The 14,549-nt window shown below is 38.9% G+C and overlaps 1 protein-coding gene across 7 annotated transcripts in view; it reads right to left on the reverse strand.

Annotated features, from left to right (window-relative positions):
• Snf4agamma (SNF4/AMP-activated protein kinase gamma subunit) overlaps positions 1-14,549 on the reverse strand; it is a 100,647-nt gene that overhangs the window by 39,350 nt on the left and 46,748 nt on the right. For all 7 annotated transcript variants that reach the window (XR_003657004.1, XR_003656998.1, XR_003657001.1 and 4 more), the window contains exon 9: positions 1,643-1,785. Coding sequence is in view for 1 of the 7 variants with exons in the window: in XM_028322832.1 (XP_028178633.1) it covers positions 1,643-1,785 (143 nt within the window). In the remaining 6 variants the exon portion in view is untranslated. The remainder of the gene's footprint in view (positions 1-1,642; positions 1,786-14,549) is intronic.

Genomic DNA, 14,549 nt, shown 5'->3' on the forward strand with positions numbered 1-14,549 from the left:
GAAAAGATTTAATCACTGAAGGAAAAGGCTTAACGAAGTAAGTTCCTTGTAGTCTTCATCCGTTCAGTTTATCAGCGGTCCTGCCAAATGATATACTAACTTTTGAGATGGATACAGACAACAATTGGGTCGCCACTTTCGTCGACATTTAGTATCGCTATTAAGAATTCCGCGGCAGCGGTCGCCTTAACAAGCCGTGTGGTGACGGCAGAGTAGAATACATTTGTCACCAACCCCTACTCTTCCCGCGGGTGTCGTAAGAGGCGACTTAGGGACTACACATCAAACAGAGAATGGGCAGCAGCGCTCTCTGAAAAACATCAATCTTTTAAACTGCGATCTCCAACCCGCCTGCCAAGCGTGGAGATTATGGCAAAACCCTCCACTATAGTGGAGGAGGCTCATAGTCCAGCAGTGGACTGTAAAGGGCTGTTGATGATGGAGCTGAATATGTAGCGTTTGTGTCGGAATAACATTTATTCCGGAGTGATAAGTGGCATTCTGCCACTCGCATACGGTTTGCTTTACATATTGGATTTTTTACCTTGCGACGCTGTGCGCTCGAACTGTGTTCCTGCCAGAAGAGTTGAAGCAACACACTCACCCCCCTGGAGTCCCAGAACAGCATGGCAGCATGGTGGGGATCGAGGAACGCGTCCAACGCCCGATGCCTGATGGTGGGCACGTGGCCCAGGGACGTGCGCCGCTTCTCCGACTCCTGCGACGCTGTGCGCTCGAGCTGTGCTCCTGCCAGAAGAGTTGAAGCAACACACTCACCCCCCTGGAGTCGCGGAACAGCATGGCAGCATGGTGGGGATCGAGGAACGCGTCCGACGCCCGATGCCTGATGGTGGGCACGTGGCCCAGTGACGTGCGCCGCTTCTCCGCCTCCTGCGACGCTGTGCGCTCGAGCTGTGCTCCTGCCAGAAGAGTTGAAGCAACACACTCACCCCCCTGGAGTCCCGGAACAGCATGGCAGCATGGTGGGGATCGAGGAACGCGTCCGACGCCCGATGCCTGATGGTGGGCACGTGGCCCAGGGACGTGCGCCGCTTCTCCGACTCCTGCGACGCTGTGCGCTCGAGCTGTGCTCCTGCCAGAAGAGTTGAAGCAACACACTCACCCCCCTGGAGTCCCGGAACAGCATGGCAGCATGGTGGGGATCGAGGAACGCGTCCGACGCCCGATGCCTGATGGTGGGCACGTGGCCCAGGGACGTGCGCCGCTTCTCCGCCTCCTGCGACGCTGTGCGCTCGAGCTGTGCTCCTGCCAGAAGAGTTGAAGCAACACACTCACCCCCCTGGAGTCACGGAACAGCATGGCAGCATGGTGGGGATCGAGGAACGCGTCCGACGCCCGATGCCTGATGGTGGGCACGTGGCCCAGTGACGAGCGCCGCTTCTCCGCCTCCTGCGACGCTGTGCGCTCGAGCTGTGCTCCTGCCAGAAGAGTTGAAGCAACACACTCACCCCCCTGGAGTCCCGGAACAGCATGGCAGCATGGTGGGGATCGAGGAACGCGTCCGACGCCCGATGCCTGATGGTGGGCACGTGGCCCAGGGACGTGCGCCGCTTCTCCGACTCCTGCGACGCTGTGCGCTCGAGCTGTGCTCCTGCCAGAAGAGTTGAAGCAACACACTCACCCCCCTGGAGTCCCGGAACAGCATGGCAGCATGGTGGGGATCGAGGAACGCGTCCGACGCCCGATGCCTGATGGTGGGCACGTGGCCCAGTGACGAGCGCCGCTTCTCCGCCTCCTGCGACGCCGTGCGTTTGAGCTGTGCTCCTGTGCAAATAAAAATATGGTTTAATAAAGGAGCGAATATTAATAATAAGAGTAGGGAGAATTCAACCCCTGGACATAGAGTCAAGATTTAGAGCCGTATTACAGAAAGAAGGAAGGAAAACTCAATTCAATATTTGACACAGATTAAAGTATTTATCAAAATTCCAACATTCATATTGCAATGCAGTTGTCACAAAATATTCCATGTGCGGTCCTTCTAAAACATCGTTTTTTAAAAAGCCTTAAAGGATTCGATCGGTCGCATTTCGATATTCAGACTAAACCAAACACAGGACAGAATTTTTGACTGCGATCGAATCGAGTTTGAGCATTTTTATAAGAGACCTTAAAGTTTTTACTAGGCAAGTAGCCTTATCAACCAGAGCATTTTTTCATAATTTTCTTTTTAATTAGAATGTTTTTGCAGTGAACAATGGCCTTATAACACAATATTCTCGAGTTCAATAGAACGCAAATGAACTGTTTTACTTTCGTTAATGTATGCCAGAACTGAACTTTGACTAGGTATCGTGCGAGCGTGTGTGAATGAAGTTCGTAGCTACACAACTAAATTACCACTTGAACAGTCCACTGCAGCACATCCAGCTACACATTGGGGCATTTTATGCAACTGGAACAGGTGCTATTAAAAAAAAATGACTGCTTCATGTACCCTAATGAGTAACCACGCTCTATGTTTTATTATTTTGTTACGTTTGTGAGCGATCGATGTGTCCAATAATGGCAGTTTCGTAAATAAATACCAATTCAAATAACTTAGTTTTACTTTTAAAACCAATAGAGGCGTAACGTTAAGTGAGCAAAGAATCTTGATAATATTATCGATACAATCGATCGAAAATAAATTGCATAACGACATCTTATCGACATGCACCAAATCAGTCACACGATTGAGGTATCGGTTTTAATCTAGATTTTATGTAGATAATATCTAAAAAAAAACTTTCAAAGCTTCCTATTACATACAATCGATTCATCAGCCAATCGGACTTATTTTTCATTGGTCATTACTGTCATTACTTACTCTTATGTAATAAAATAAAAAAATAGTCTAATTCTGACACAGTATTTTTACTGTGACGGGTAATTAGATTCTTACTCATCGTTGTGTGGTCTAAATAAATTCGACAGGTGAACATTACCTTTACATGACGTCACCAATTGTTAAGCCGATCGAACCAAACTTACTATTCAATGTCATGCTCAAGCTGGTGGATCCAATTAAAACACTGGTTAAGTTAATTACTACACGCAGTCACACTAGCATTGAAGGTATGACTGCCATCATTAGACTTCTTTCGCTAGTTCAAAAAAATTCAAAAAAATTGCACATGTAAGTGCGACTAGCACAAATCTTAATTATTTTGTTTAGGTTTTTAATTTAAAATGCTTCTTTTGAAACTTTGAAAATAATCTTTTTAAAAAGTTTTTCAAATGTAGGCAAAAAATTATCTGGTTTTTTATTTACTTTGCAGGGTCTTCTTGCAAGAAAATAAGGCAAATTAAATAAGAACATGCTTAAAGAAACTCTACAAGTTAACTGGCAGATAATTAAGGTATTAAGTTCGGTTTGTGCAAAGTTTAAAATATTTAAATATTGGAATACAGCAACTGTTACAAACACAGTGAGAGCTTTAGGAAAAATTAGGTCCATCTGGGTCCATCAGACAATTTTGCGTCCACAAAAGGTGCCTGACCGTGTTCGTTTTTGGTATCGTAAAACATTTACAGCAGTCTACTGTTACTGATTACTGTTATACCAAATCTAATTCTAGAATTCTGGATTAGTTAGTACGAATAGAACCATTTTCAGTGAGTCCTTTGCAAGTGTTTTATTGTTAGAGAATTTAGTACTTGGTTTAGGGACTAATAGGCTGTTTACAGTATTCGTTAAGACGATTTTTCTCAATTAGGTAAACCCACGTTCTATCCCATTCATTTCAACAAAACAAACAAACAAACAAAATCCAACCGATGCATTTTCTTTGAGTTACCGAATCAGACCACACCGAACTAATACATTCTGGCTGGAGTAATTGAGTTGGCCTGTTCAAGTGCCTAATTGACACCTGACAGATGATCTCGTGTTCATCATAATTGGACCAATTTAATAGGCGTAAACTATTGTGATTTGTGTGGTAACTACATGACAGCCTTATTTTAATTAAATAAATTCAATTAATTTTGTTGCGGGTCCAATGACAGTTTAACTTTCCCCAGGGACAAACTTGACCTTCATTGGTAGGGTTTTTATGCCGGTCAAGCTGTAGATCCTGGCTGCACAGGAGTTGCAGTGGTGGGAACGAGAGGTAGGAATAGTCCCGTACATGACAACCTAAATGCATGTAAGTATTGGGTACTAAAACGGACGAAAATTCAAGAAAATACAATATTATAGATGACCCACGCTGAACTGTCCCGCCAAACTCAATGACAGGGGGGCGCTACCATCGTTAAACTATATGGTTTCCAACATGGCAAAAATCTGAACCAGCGATCCGGTATTGACGGTGGCGCCCCACTGTCAATGTCATCGACAGGACAGTCCAGTATTTTGGAACTATACTGCTCGAAGTTTCGTCGGTGTCAGTCAGTTTTTTTTTTTGGGGCAAAGAATATTTTCGAATATAGATGACCCACGCTGAACTGTCCCACCAAACTCAATGACAGGGGGGCGCTACCATCGTTCAACTATATGGTTTCCAACATGGCTAAAATCTGAACTAGCGATCCGGTATTGACGGTGGCGCCCCACTGTCAATGTCATCGACAGGACAGTCCAGTATTTTGGAACTATACTTACATTTTGACGTAAATCAAATTGTTGAAAACACTAAACCTTTTGTTAGAGAGTCAACATTATAAATTCACTGTTGAATATGTTATGGATTTATGCAATCACGCGTGCAATATTAATAAGTTAGTAGATAACAGGTGATACATTTCTGGCCATCTGTTCGGTGGTAATGGTGTAAGAGAGCAATTTATCTTAATCTTATTAAATGGGCTATATGAAAGAGATTAGATAAAAAGCGTATGATTTATTGCGCCACGACTAACAAAATATAAAGTTCACAAACCAATCAATTAGTTGTAATAAGGAAAAGTTTCTTAATTAAAAGTAAGTAATTAGTTTATGAACTTGGATTGGCGCACTTTCAAGTAGAGTGGCACATAAAAATGATTGAAAAATTTAATGCTTCTAGTATTAGTAGCCGTGAACACTGCAACGCAACTGTTCGCGTAATTAATAGAACAGTTCGTGACTGTGGGGAATGTAAAGATATGTTTGCCCCAAATTCGCGGGTCATTGAAATTTTTTCCCGCTCATAACGAGCCCCAGCTTCGTGGTACCTACCGCTGTTTAAAAACCTCAAAAGCTTGTAAGTACACCAAAAACAACACACACAGTCTATTAAAGCTGCATTTAAATCTCATGTAGATGCAACGCGCCTCAAGATCGGCCACAAATACATGTCGTGCTCTGGTTCCTAAATAAACTTCGTACAGATATACCCACGCCAACAATACAGCTGCTTAAATGACATAATCAATTAATTGAACTTACTACATATTGCAATTTTAGAGGTCTTGGACTTCAGACTTAATACAGATTATTAAGTGTATTGTTAAATAAAACGAGAATAAACACGTAAACGATAAGTGTTGACTGAGCTATTGACGGTCGTGATCAAACAAACACAAAGCTCAATGGAGGAAATGAGATGGCGGATGCTATTTGCTTTCGTGCGCCATCAGTTCACCAAGAACGAACTCACGAGAATTTTAATATGTATTGGCAACATTATTAACAACACATAACCGTGTACATGTTTGTGTTATTGCCAACTTTTTCCAGGAAAAGGACGATAAAAATTAGACTTTATTCTTATCGCATAGTTACTTAGTCGATTCATAAGATGAGTTTATTTAAACCACTTTTGTAAATTTAATACAGATCTAAATATAATAATTAGTAAAATTTACCTTCTCGTAAAATTTCATCGAAAATTTGATAAGTTGTACCGACATCTTCAAGTATCGGTCTTTTGTAGATTCTATGGAGATGCTCTGCATCCAAAGACTTGGATCTAGAACGAAATTCATCCGAGTCAGTTTTGTGAGAATCTTCACTGCTGGTAGACGGAACAGCACAGGATCCGCGTCGGCTTTCACCACCAGAATCATGTCGCCAATGATTAACTTTTTTACTAAAAGTACGGATCAGTTCTTGAATTGAGTGGTGCTTATGTTTATGGCCACTACTACTTGACCCCGAACCTCGTCTCTCATGGGAATGGTGGTGGGAATCTTTGGTACCGCTAACACTCTCAGTTAGTTTTTGTGCAAAACTTTTGTTATCAAATTTACTCTTGTGACTCAGTTTTGTGTTACTTATCTCTCCGTATCGCTCGCATTTACTATACTCATTCTCTTGAATGTCATCCATGGCATCATTGTATAGTGGAGATACGAAATGTCTGTGGTCATGGCGTGGGGCCTGATATGTATTGACGCCGATCTGGTATCGCTCACCCTCGCTTCGCCGCCTGCTGTCGTGGTAGTGTGTGTGATATGGTTGGTGCGATGACGTTGAGCCCCTGTCCATGACGTCACGAAAGTAGCTCGCAAAATTTGGGTAGCGGTCACGGGGACTAGATGCAAATTCGTAAGGACTTCCCGAAGTTCCTCGCAAACTTCTTTGGGCGTAAGAGCCACGTTGGTTGATCGGAATAGATCTAGATTGCGCATCGTGAGAGGTACCATGACGGGAATCAATCGAACTGTTTGTAGAGTGCCAGCTCTCTGTGCTATCATCTTTCTCTAGCGGCGGGGTAGATTCACGCGAATGGTGCTTGTGCAGGAAATGTGATAGACCGTGCATTTTGACCTTACAAGGTGCAGTCAGTCTTCATAATAAATAAATAGTCCACATATGTGTTGTTGACTACATTTTTAGTCTACTAGTTTATCTGTACAGATCAAAGAAACATAAGGATGATAGTATCTCGGTCTGACCTTCAAATAATATCGCTCGACGGCGTCTGGTTTATTAGAAGCATTCCGGCTGTTGACCCACAATGACAACTGATAAATTACGCGCGGTCTAGCTGTTTCAAGGACACGGCCATTTTTGTGTAATGTGGTTGTTATGTGAGCAGTGATTACAAGTATAAAGAAACCTGTATTCTGTTCGTGGTAAGAGGATGTGTTTAGTTATATAGGTCAGTATAGCTAAACGATTGTGTAACGAGAGCCGATGCAGGGGAGCCGGTTTTGTGAGATTCAAGGTCGCGCTTCCCTAAATTTAGGGGAGTGCGTTCCCCAACCGGAAAGACGCGGAGGGTCATGGCGAAACACAAGTTTGTCGGCCAGGACGCATGCGTGTGCCGGGTCACCTTGCTCTCGTCTCCCTTGGCCACGAATCGCAACCAATGTTTAATAACAGCGACGTTATGCACGCGGTATTTTTATCGGTACATTAGCACTAATTCATTTGTTACTGATTGGACAAAGGCTATTAAAATTATATTAACCTGTTTATCGAGTACAATGACATTAAAATACTTGGTAGGGTAAACCAGAGAGTGATTGCCCACTGGTAGTGATTGCCCGCTTTAAGAATAATATTGTCAGGTGCTGACTTTGAATCACTCTAGTTAGATTTGAATTTACTAAGTAGATGGCTCCGAGATCAATGAACAGTAGATTTAAAATTTACAATAGGANNNNTAGAGTGTTGCCACCATGCAGTAGCAGTGTTTAAGTTGCTCATTGCTAGATTTGTTTTGCAATTTACAGGCATAAATATTGAAATGACTTTTAATGTTTCATTTTCAGTATGCCAAAGACTCCAAAAGTTCAATATAGCATAGAACATTTGCAAAAAGCGATCAAAGCTGTACAAGATGTACCTATCCAACAATTTATCTACAAGATAAATTGCTGAAAAATATGGTTTGGCTTGAAAAAATTGATAAAAATTCAAACGCAAATACAAAAACTGAAAATCCTACATTAAATCTATTAGTGAAAATGTTAATTGTAAGGAAATAGATACAACTTTAGGGAAGAATAACCAACAGCTAATTGAACATTCTGAGCAACCACTTGAACTGATATCAAAGAAGATAAAAAAATAAATACATGTAAAATTCAAATTTTTGCGTCATCTATGTTTTGAAGTAGATGATTCTGTCTCTACCAATTCTGACTCATCAACATCAGCTCAAGAAATATTTGATAATATAGTTAATAAGGCCAAACGCAATTTATTTTGAAATTTTTGAAGACTGTACAACTAGAATTTAAGTTTAATGTTTTGTTATGTTTATTTAAAGACTACTTTGTCATTTTAAAATTGATTATTTTGTTTCAAGATACTGGGCAATTACTGTGCTGTGATGTGGGCAATTGGTGTAAGTAATGGGCAATGACTGTACTTTTTGGAGGATTTTAAATTTATTTCAATATTTTCTAAGTTACGTAAGTTTTAACTAAAAACTGTTAATATTCTGTTTAACAGTTTATGGAGTTATAAGAAAAAAGTCATAAATGGTCGATAATTAAAATACTTTCTTTAATTTTTCATCTCAATGTTTTTGAAATTCTTAAGTGGGCAATAGCTATACGGTTTACCCTATTTCGTAATACAAGAATTAAAACTGTTTATCGACTTATTAATTACTAGCTGTCCCAGCGAACTTCGTGCCGCCGCGGCGCCGTTATGTAGGTTCTGTACCTACGTTCTATTTCCATGTTTTTAGAACCTCCTATAGCCCGGCCCGTATAAAAGCTTCTTCATTGTATTTATTTCGGAAGAAGGATGTTTTTATATTTTCCTGTAAGCAGATCAGCAAAATAAGTTTGTTTGTCTAGTCTAAAAGTATTTAGTAATAGTTAACAGTGGAACGTTCTTTTGTTTGTAATATTGTCATAAAAACATTGCGTACTTTAAATCTTCCTAAGTATAATTTATAAAAAATAACTCTTGACCCTCATGAAAAAAGTTAGAAAAGGTTAAACACGAAATACATTTAAGTGTTATATAACATTGAATATATTATTATATAGAATAGAGTGTATATTCGGGTATTAGTAATTCAAAAACCCAAATTACAGTAAATCACTCATGTAACCCACACAATAAATCTCTTTCATAAAACATACTTTACTGGCAACATGATTTATGTGTCAAATTAGGCATGAAGACGTTGTAAATCGTTTAGTTGGACCATTTTGTATCTACTGAAGGCTTGATCCTCGATTCTGAAATAACATTTTGAGACACCTACGTTCGGTCGAAGTGGATTCACTTTGCTTGACACCTAAATGGATTGCGGTTTTCAACTATAAATAGTGAATATTCCAGAATCGGGGCCAGTTAAATAAAAACTACCTGGTCGAGACTTTTGACGTCGACACCGTCAGTCACCGATTTGGAACTCGCGAATGAAGTGAAGAACCAAAATAAATGTGCCAGTATTTGAAATATGTCCATTAACCGAGCCCGGACGAAACTTTTAAAGCAACGAAATTGCAGCTAAAAACATTTATGTGATGCGTGAGCATCTGTTGCATTCGTGTGTGCTATCCTGCGCCAAAACGCATGTTTAATATACATATTTGCCCACATTAAGTCACGATCACGAAACTGCTTCAAAACATGACATGTGTCTTCAGCTCTAAGTCAGGTTACCTCATCAGTATTTATATATTTTGTCAATTCTACAAAAGACTATGCTTTTTCGCCAAAACCAAAATGGAAGAAACAGTAAATGAATTTCGTATTTCCCCCGAGCACGCGGGTCATTGTATTAGTGTTGACAACATATAAGTTGCCTCCGGGTGTGTCATTCATTTATTTTAATACGCCGTACATACATATCGTTAAGGAAAACAATTCCTCCAAAAACATCGGATTGCCGCTATCGGACACGGGAGCAAAAAACTTGAATATAAATCGTACCGTATGGAATAATTTCATAATCGAATTAACGTTAATGACTGATGAAATTAATCTTAAGTGTTTACTATAAAGAGCTAATTTGAAGGTTAATTAGGTTATAACATCGTTTTTATGCCTTTGTGTTATTACAGGTACACGAGAATAAGTCAGATGAAAGACTGTTTTTACAATAAAAGAACAAGGCGTGTTAACATATTCTTTGTAAAGGTGAGTATTGTAAGTATTTCGGTAGGAGTTATTCAACCTTTTACACAAATGGTGACAAAAATCCTTTGTGGTTGAAACACCCTGATTTTCCGATAAGACGCTTCTTATTTTTCGGGGAATACTAAGCCGTCAGTCTTATCAAGCTATTACAGACAACAAAGGCCCCACAAAGTTTTAGGCTCAGTTGCACCACATAACTTTAACCGTAACTGTGTGATGTTTTTTGTATGGAGTTTGACAGATTTTTGACGTTTGTCAAAGTTAAAGTAAGACGGTACCCAGTCTAACACTAGCTTTGATACCGCCCGAACGTTAAAACGAAAACTGATGGAAAATAAAATAAACGAACTTCTGTGAAATCACAATAACAAAAATAATGGAAGAGATTACATTGAAATGGTATTGTTTCTGTATAAATAACGCGTTTTACAATAACGAATCGGCTGACATAAAGACAACATAGGAATTTGTTTTATTCATAGGTGTTAAAATACGAGTAGAATCCATTTTAATGGTGATAACCCTCATATCAGCCAGGTAAAGCAGTGGCAATGTAGGGTTCACATTATTTTAACCTTATTTGGGTCTATTAAGGTTACGGAAAATTTAAATTGTTTAAACTTTAAAGGCTAACAGCTATTTTCGTGCGACCAAAACTTGATCCAATGAGATGGGATGGGTTACACTCGCCTGTTTTCATGAATACTTACTAAGTTTACGTTAACGATTCAGTTTCTTTAATGCCAAATATTACATTACAATTCGACGTTGTTAAAACCTACTGCGATGTTAAATAGAAGGTTTAAGGCACCGATGGGTTTTTATTGCTTTTTTTAGTATTTATATTTGCTACGAGGGCGGCACTGAAAATTTCGGGAATCAAGGAAGTGAAACAACATTACTATTTAAAAATGTATTTATTGCTTTTTAAAGTATTCTCCGCGAAATTTGACACATTTTTCCATACACGAAACCAATCATTGAAGCAACCATTGCATTCGGAAGTTTGGGTCTCCAAAATGGCCGTTTTGTAGGCTTCCACAGCTTCTTCAGGTGATGAAAATCTCTGACCACGCAATTTATTCTTTATTTAAGGGAAAGTATAGAAATCATTAGGGCTTAGGTCGAGGCTGTACGGCGGATGGACTAATAATTCTATGTTTTCTTGCTCTAAAAACTCCTTTGTTCAGTGCGCGGTGTGAGAACTCGCATTGTCGTGATGGAGGATGATGCGGCGGTTGCAGTTCTCTTTACGGAGTTCAGAAACGACCTGTGGCAAACAAATGCTAGCATACTAATCTGCATTAACCGTTCTTTGTCCCCCAAGAGGAATAGTCGCAACATGGCCGGTTTTGGAGACAAACGTGGCCACCATTTTTTTTGCAACACTCCGTGAACGAACAATTTTTGTTGGCTTTAATTCATTTTCGAACACCCAAACTCGTGACTGGTTTTTTGTTTCGGGTTCGTACGCGTATATCCATGATTCGTCACCTGATACGATGTTGTATACAGCATTTGAGGATCCTGCATGTAATCTCCCGAGAGTTCTGACGCACCAAGTAACGCGAGCTGCTTTTTGCTCTTCACAGAGCGAATGCGGTATCCATCGGGAAAACAACTTTTTTACACCTAATTGTTCATGCAAGATTATTTGTATTTGACTCATGCCAATGTCTAAAGTTGCCTGAATTTCGCGGTATATCACATGTCGATCTTCTTCAATCAGCTTACGCACAGCATCAACGTTTTCTTAGGTGACTGCAGTTTTTGGACGACCTTGACGGGGATCATCACTGAGCTTGACACGTCCACGTTGAAATTCAGGAAACCAGCGATAAATTGTGGTTTTGGATGGGGCTTCATTACCAAATGCAGAAATCATCCGGTCAACACACTGTTTTTGTGTTAAACCACTTCAAAAGTCATAATAAATCATCGCTCTTGAATTTTCTCGAGTCAATTCCATTTTCTCAACGACTAAACAAGTTTGACAAGACCTTGTGATACGACCGAGAATCTTTTTTTAAATAAATAAATGGTATACGATTTTTAAAACCCTGGAGTTTGCAATTAAATAGATTTTAATATGACTGGTACAGTGGAAATATTCCATTCCCGATACTTTTAGTGCAGCCCTCGTACCTTTTGGTCTATGGAGTATTTGTCAGTGGATTTTTGCATTAAATAACTACATTTCTAAGAGGTTTTTCATTTTCCTGCTATCGCATGGCAGCACGCCCTAGGCCAGGCCTGCTTTCCGCGACAAAAGGTTAAAATAATATTCTTCATGAAAATATGTTAAAACAACTTTCCCACGTTCGTGTAGTTTGATCTACATAACAATTTCGATGAATCAATAATTATGTAACGATATCGGTTTTGTTACACCTGCACACACAATCCAATGCAAGTACATACCTACCTAAGTAATTCGAACTTAATAGCAAGTCGTGTGTTGTATACTACTTCCGTTCTAAAAAAAATTAAGCTAATGCAAGCAAAATAAATGTTATAATAGCTCATTACAAAGAAATCTACATTGTAGGTGCATTATTTGAACAAAACTGATGTTTTTTTAATAATACAACAATTTAAACTCAGTCATTAATAAATAACTTTCTTGTAATTTATCTTTTAAATTGCTAACTTATTTTAACTGGTTCTGGGACTGTTAATCAGTATGAACAATGAACATGTATGAAAATGCGCACATTGGATCAGCCTGCTAAAAGTCTAAGATATTAAACACTGCTTAGCTTTAAATAACAGCAAAAGAAGCATTATATTTACATGTAAATATTATATACTTTTATGTTTAAAATTACTTTCTTATGACAGAAATACTTAAGCTTATAATTCTCATAAGTGACCGATATCAGCATAACCACCTTATCGTTTAAATCCGCGTCCTTTTCAATCACTCTGAATGAAACTCCTGACAAGAAATCTAAAACCGATAAAACGCTCACTAGTACACGAGTTCCAAGTTTTACTTGTTTTTCAACATTGTGTAAATCGGGCATGATTAACCTTGAACATAAATTACCATGAATTAGGCGACATAATATGAATTAATGGGTTAAGGGCCAGGAAGATTAAACGGTAAGTGTCTGTAATTCTTCATTATTACAATCTTAATTACTCAACAGAACTTTTTGGTAGCTCGATACAAATTGCAAGATGTCTTCTTAAAGATTTCCTTTGATCAGAATAAAATTTCAATATCGCCTGTTTAAAGATTACAAAACGGAGCATTTGGCTTTTTAATAGAACTGTACGTGTGCCGTCGCACAAAAACGTACTACTCTGTCACGTTAAACTAGAAACAACCGACAAAGAATGTCCCCAGTCCCGACTCCTGTCGCGCCAAGCGCCCGGTGTTGGACAAAGCAAAGGACTTGAAAAACAAACAACTCCTGTCAAATTGTTTACACACCGCCTAGCTTTACCTTTGCCCGCTTGTTCCCAAAGAGTCACACCCAATCGTGTAACACTGTTACTCGTTGGGAAAAAATCCATCAAGTCATAAATTAGGACAACTGTTTACCTACGTATTTTCTCAACGGTTCACACGTTAGGCACCCTTAATGACAGAATAAAAAAATCAAAAATTTTAAGGCTTTTTGACAGACAATACTACTAGTTACAGTATGACCGGTTATGAAGATAGGTAACAAAATGTCCTAGCGAGTAACAGAGTGAGTGACTGGATGGTATTTTTCCCGAGTCACAGTGTTACTCGTCTGGGTGTGACTGGTTGGGAACAAGAGGCTTTACATGCACACTGTCACACAAAAACGTTTGCAGCGATCAGAGGAAATTCATAAATAAACTTTGATAAGAAAACGCAAATGTTATGCTCCAATTCTAAGGCCTTGCTTGATTGATATGCGGAAAAAATGATCCATTATCACGTTATGTGTGTGACAAATAGTTTCACTCAAGTGCTACTTTATAAATTGCATAGTGTTATGTAAATAAAATGGAGTAAGTTTTGAGCACATTTACATTTATCAAACGTCTTTGTTTTCAAAATTGCACCTTTGCGAAGCGATATTGCTTGACATCAAAAAGTATTCAAATATGCAACATCAGTAATGTTACGTAATAAATTGAGTACAAATATTGTCTCATATTACTTATGAAACTAGATTTTTAAAGAAAATTCGAGTTATTTTATCATTTCTAAATACATACATATATCCAACTAGGCAGTTCTTTGGAATCTACCATGACTGACTCTGGTTTAATAAATTAAATTATTTTATCAAACTCGTATATCATTTCTAAACATATACAAGTAGTTCTAAATTGGAATATAAGTGGGTATGAAATGCAATACTTTTTGAATAAGAAAAAATATTAAATTCTGGTGCTCAAGAAATATATTGAATAATATTGATGTTGAAGATGGTTTGCTTGCTTAAAAGTTTAACAGTTACCTAGTAAAAAGTCATAAAAAATAGGGAAATGTACAAAAATGTTTAAATACTTTAATGATTATAATTATTGGATTGAAAAAATTACGTCGGCGGACTGAAAACGGTGAAAAAAGTGAAACAAA

Source organism: Ostrinia furnacalis, unplaced genomic scaffold (genome assembly GCF_004193835.3).
Source record: "Ostrinia furnacalis isolate ACB-3 unplaced genomic scaffold, ASM419383v2 OfSCF0069, whole genome shotgun sequence".
In the NCBI taxonomy this organism is placed as follows: Eukaryota; Metazoa; Arthropoda; class Insecta; order Lepidoptera; family Crambidae; genus Ostrinia; species Ostrinia furnacalis.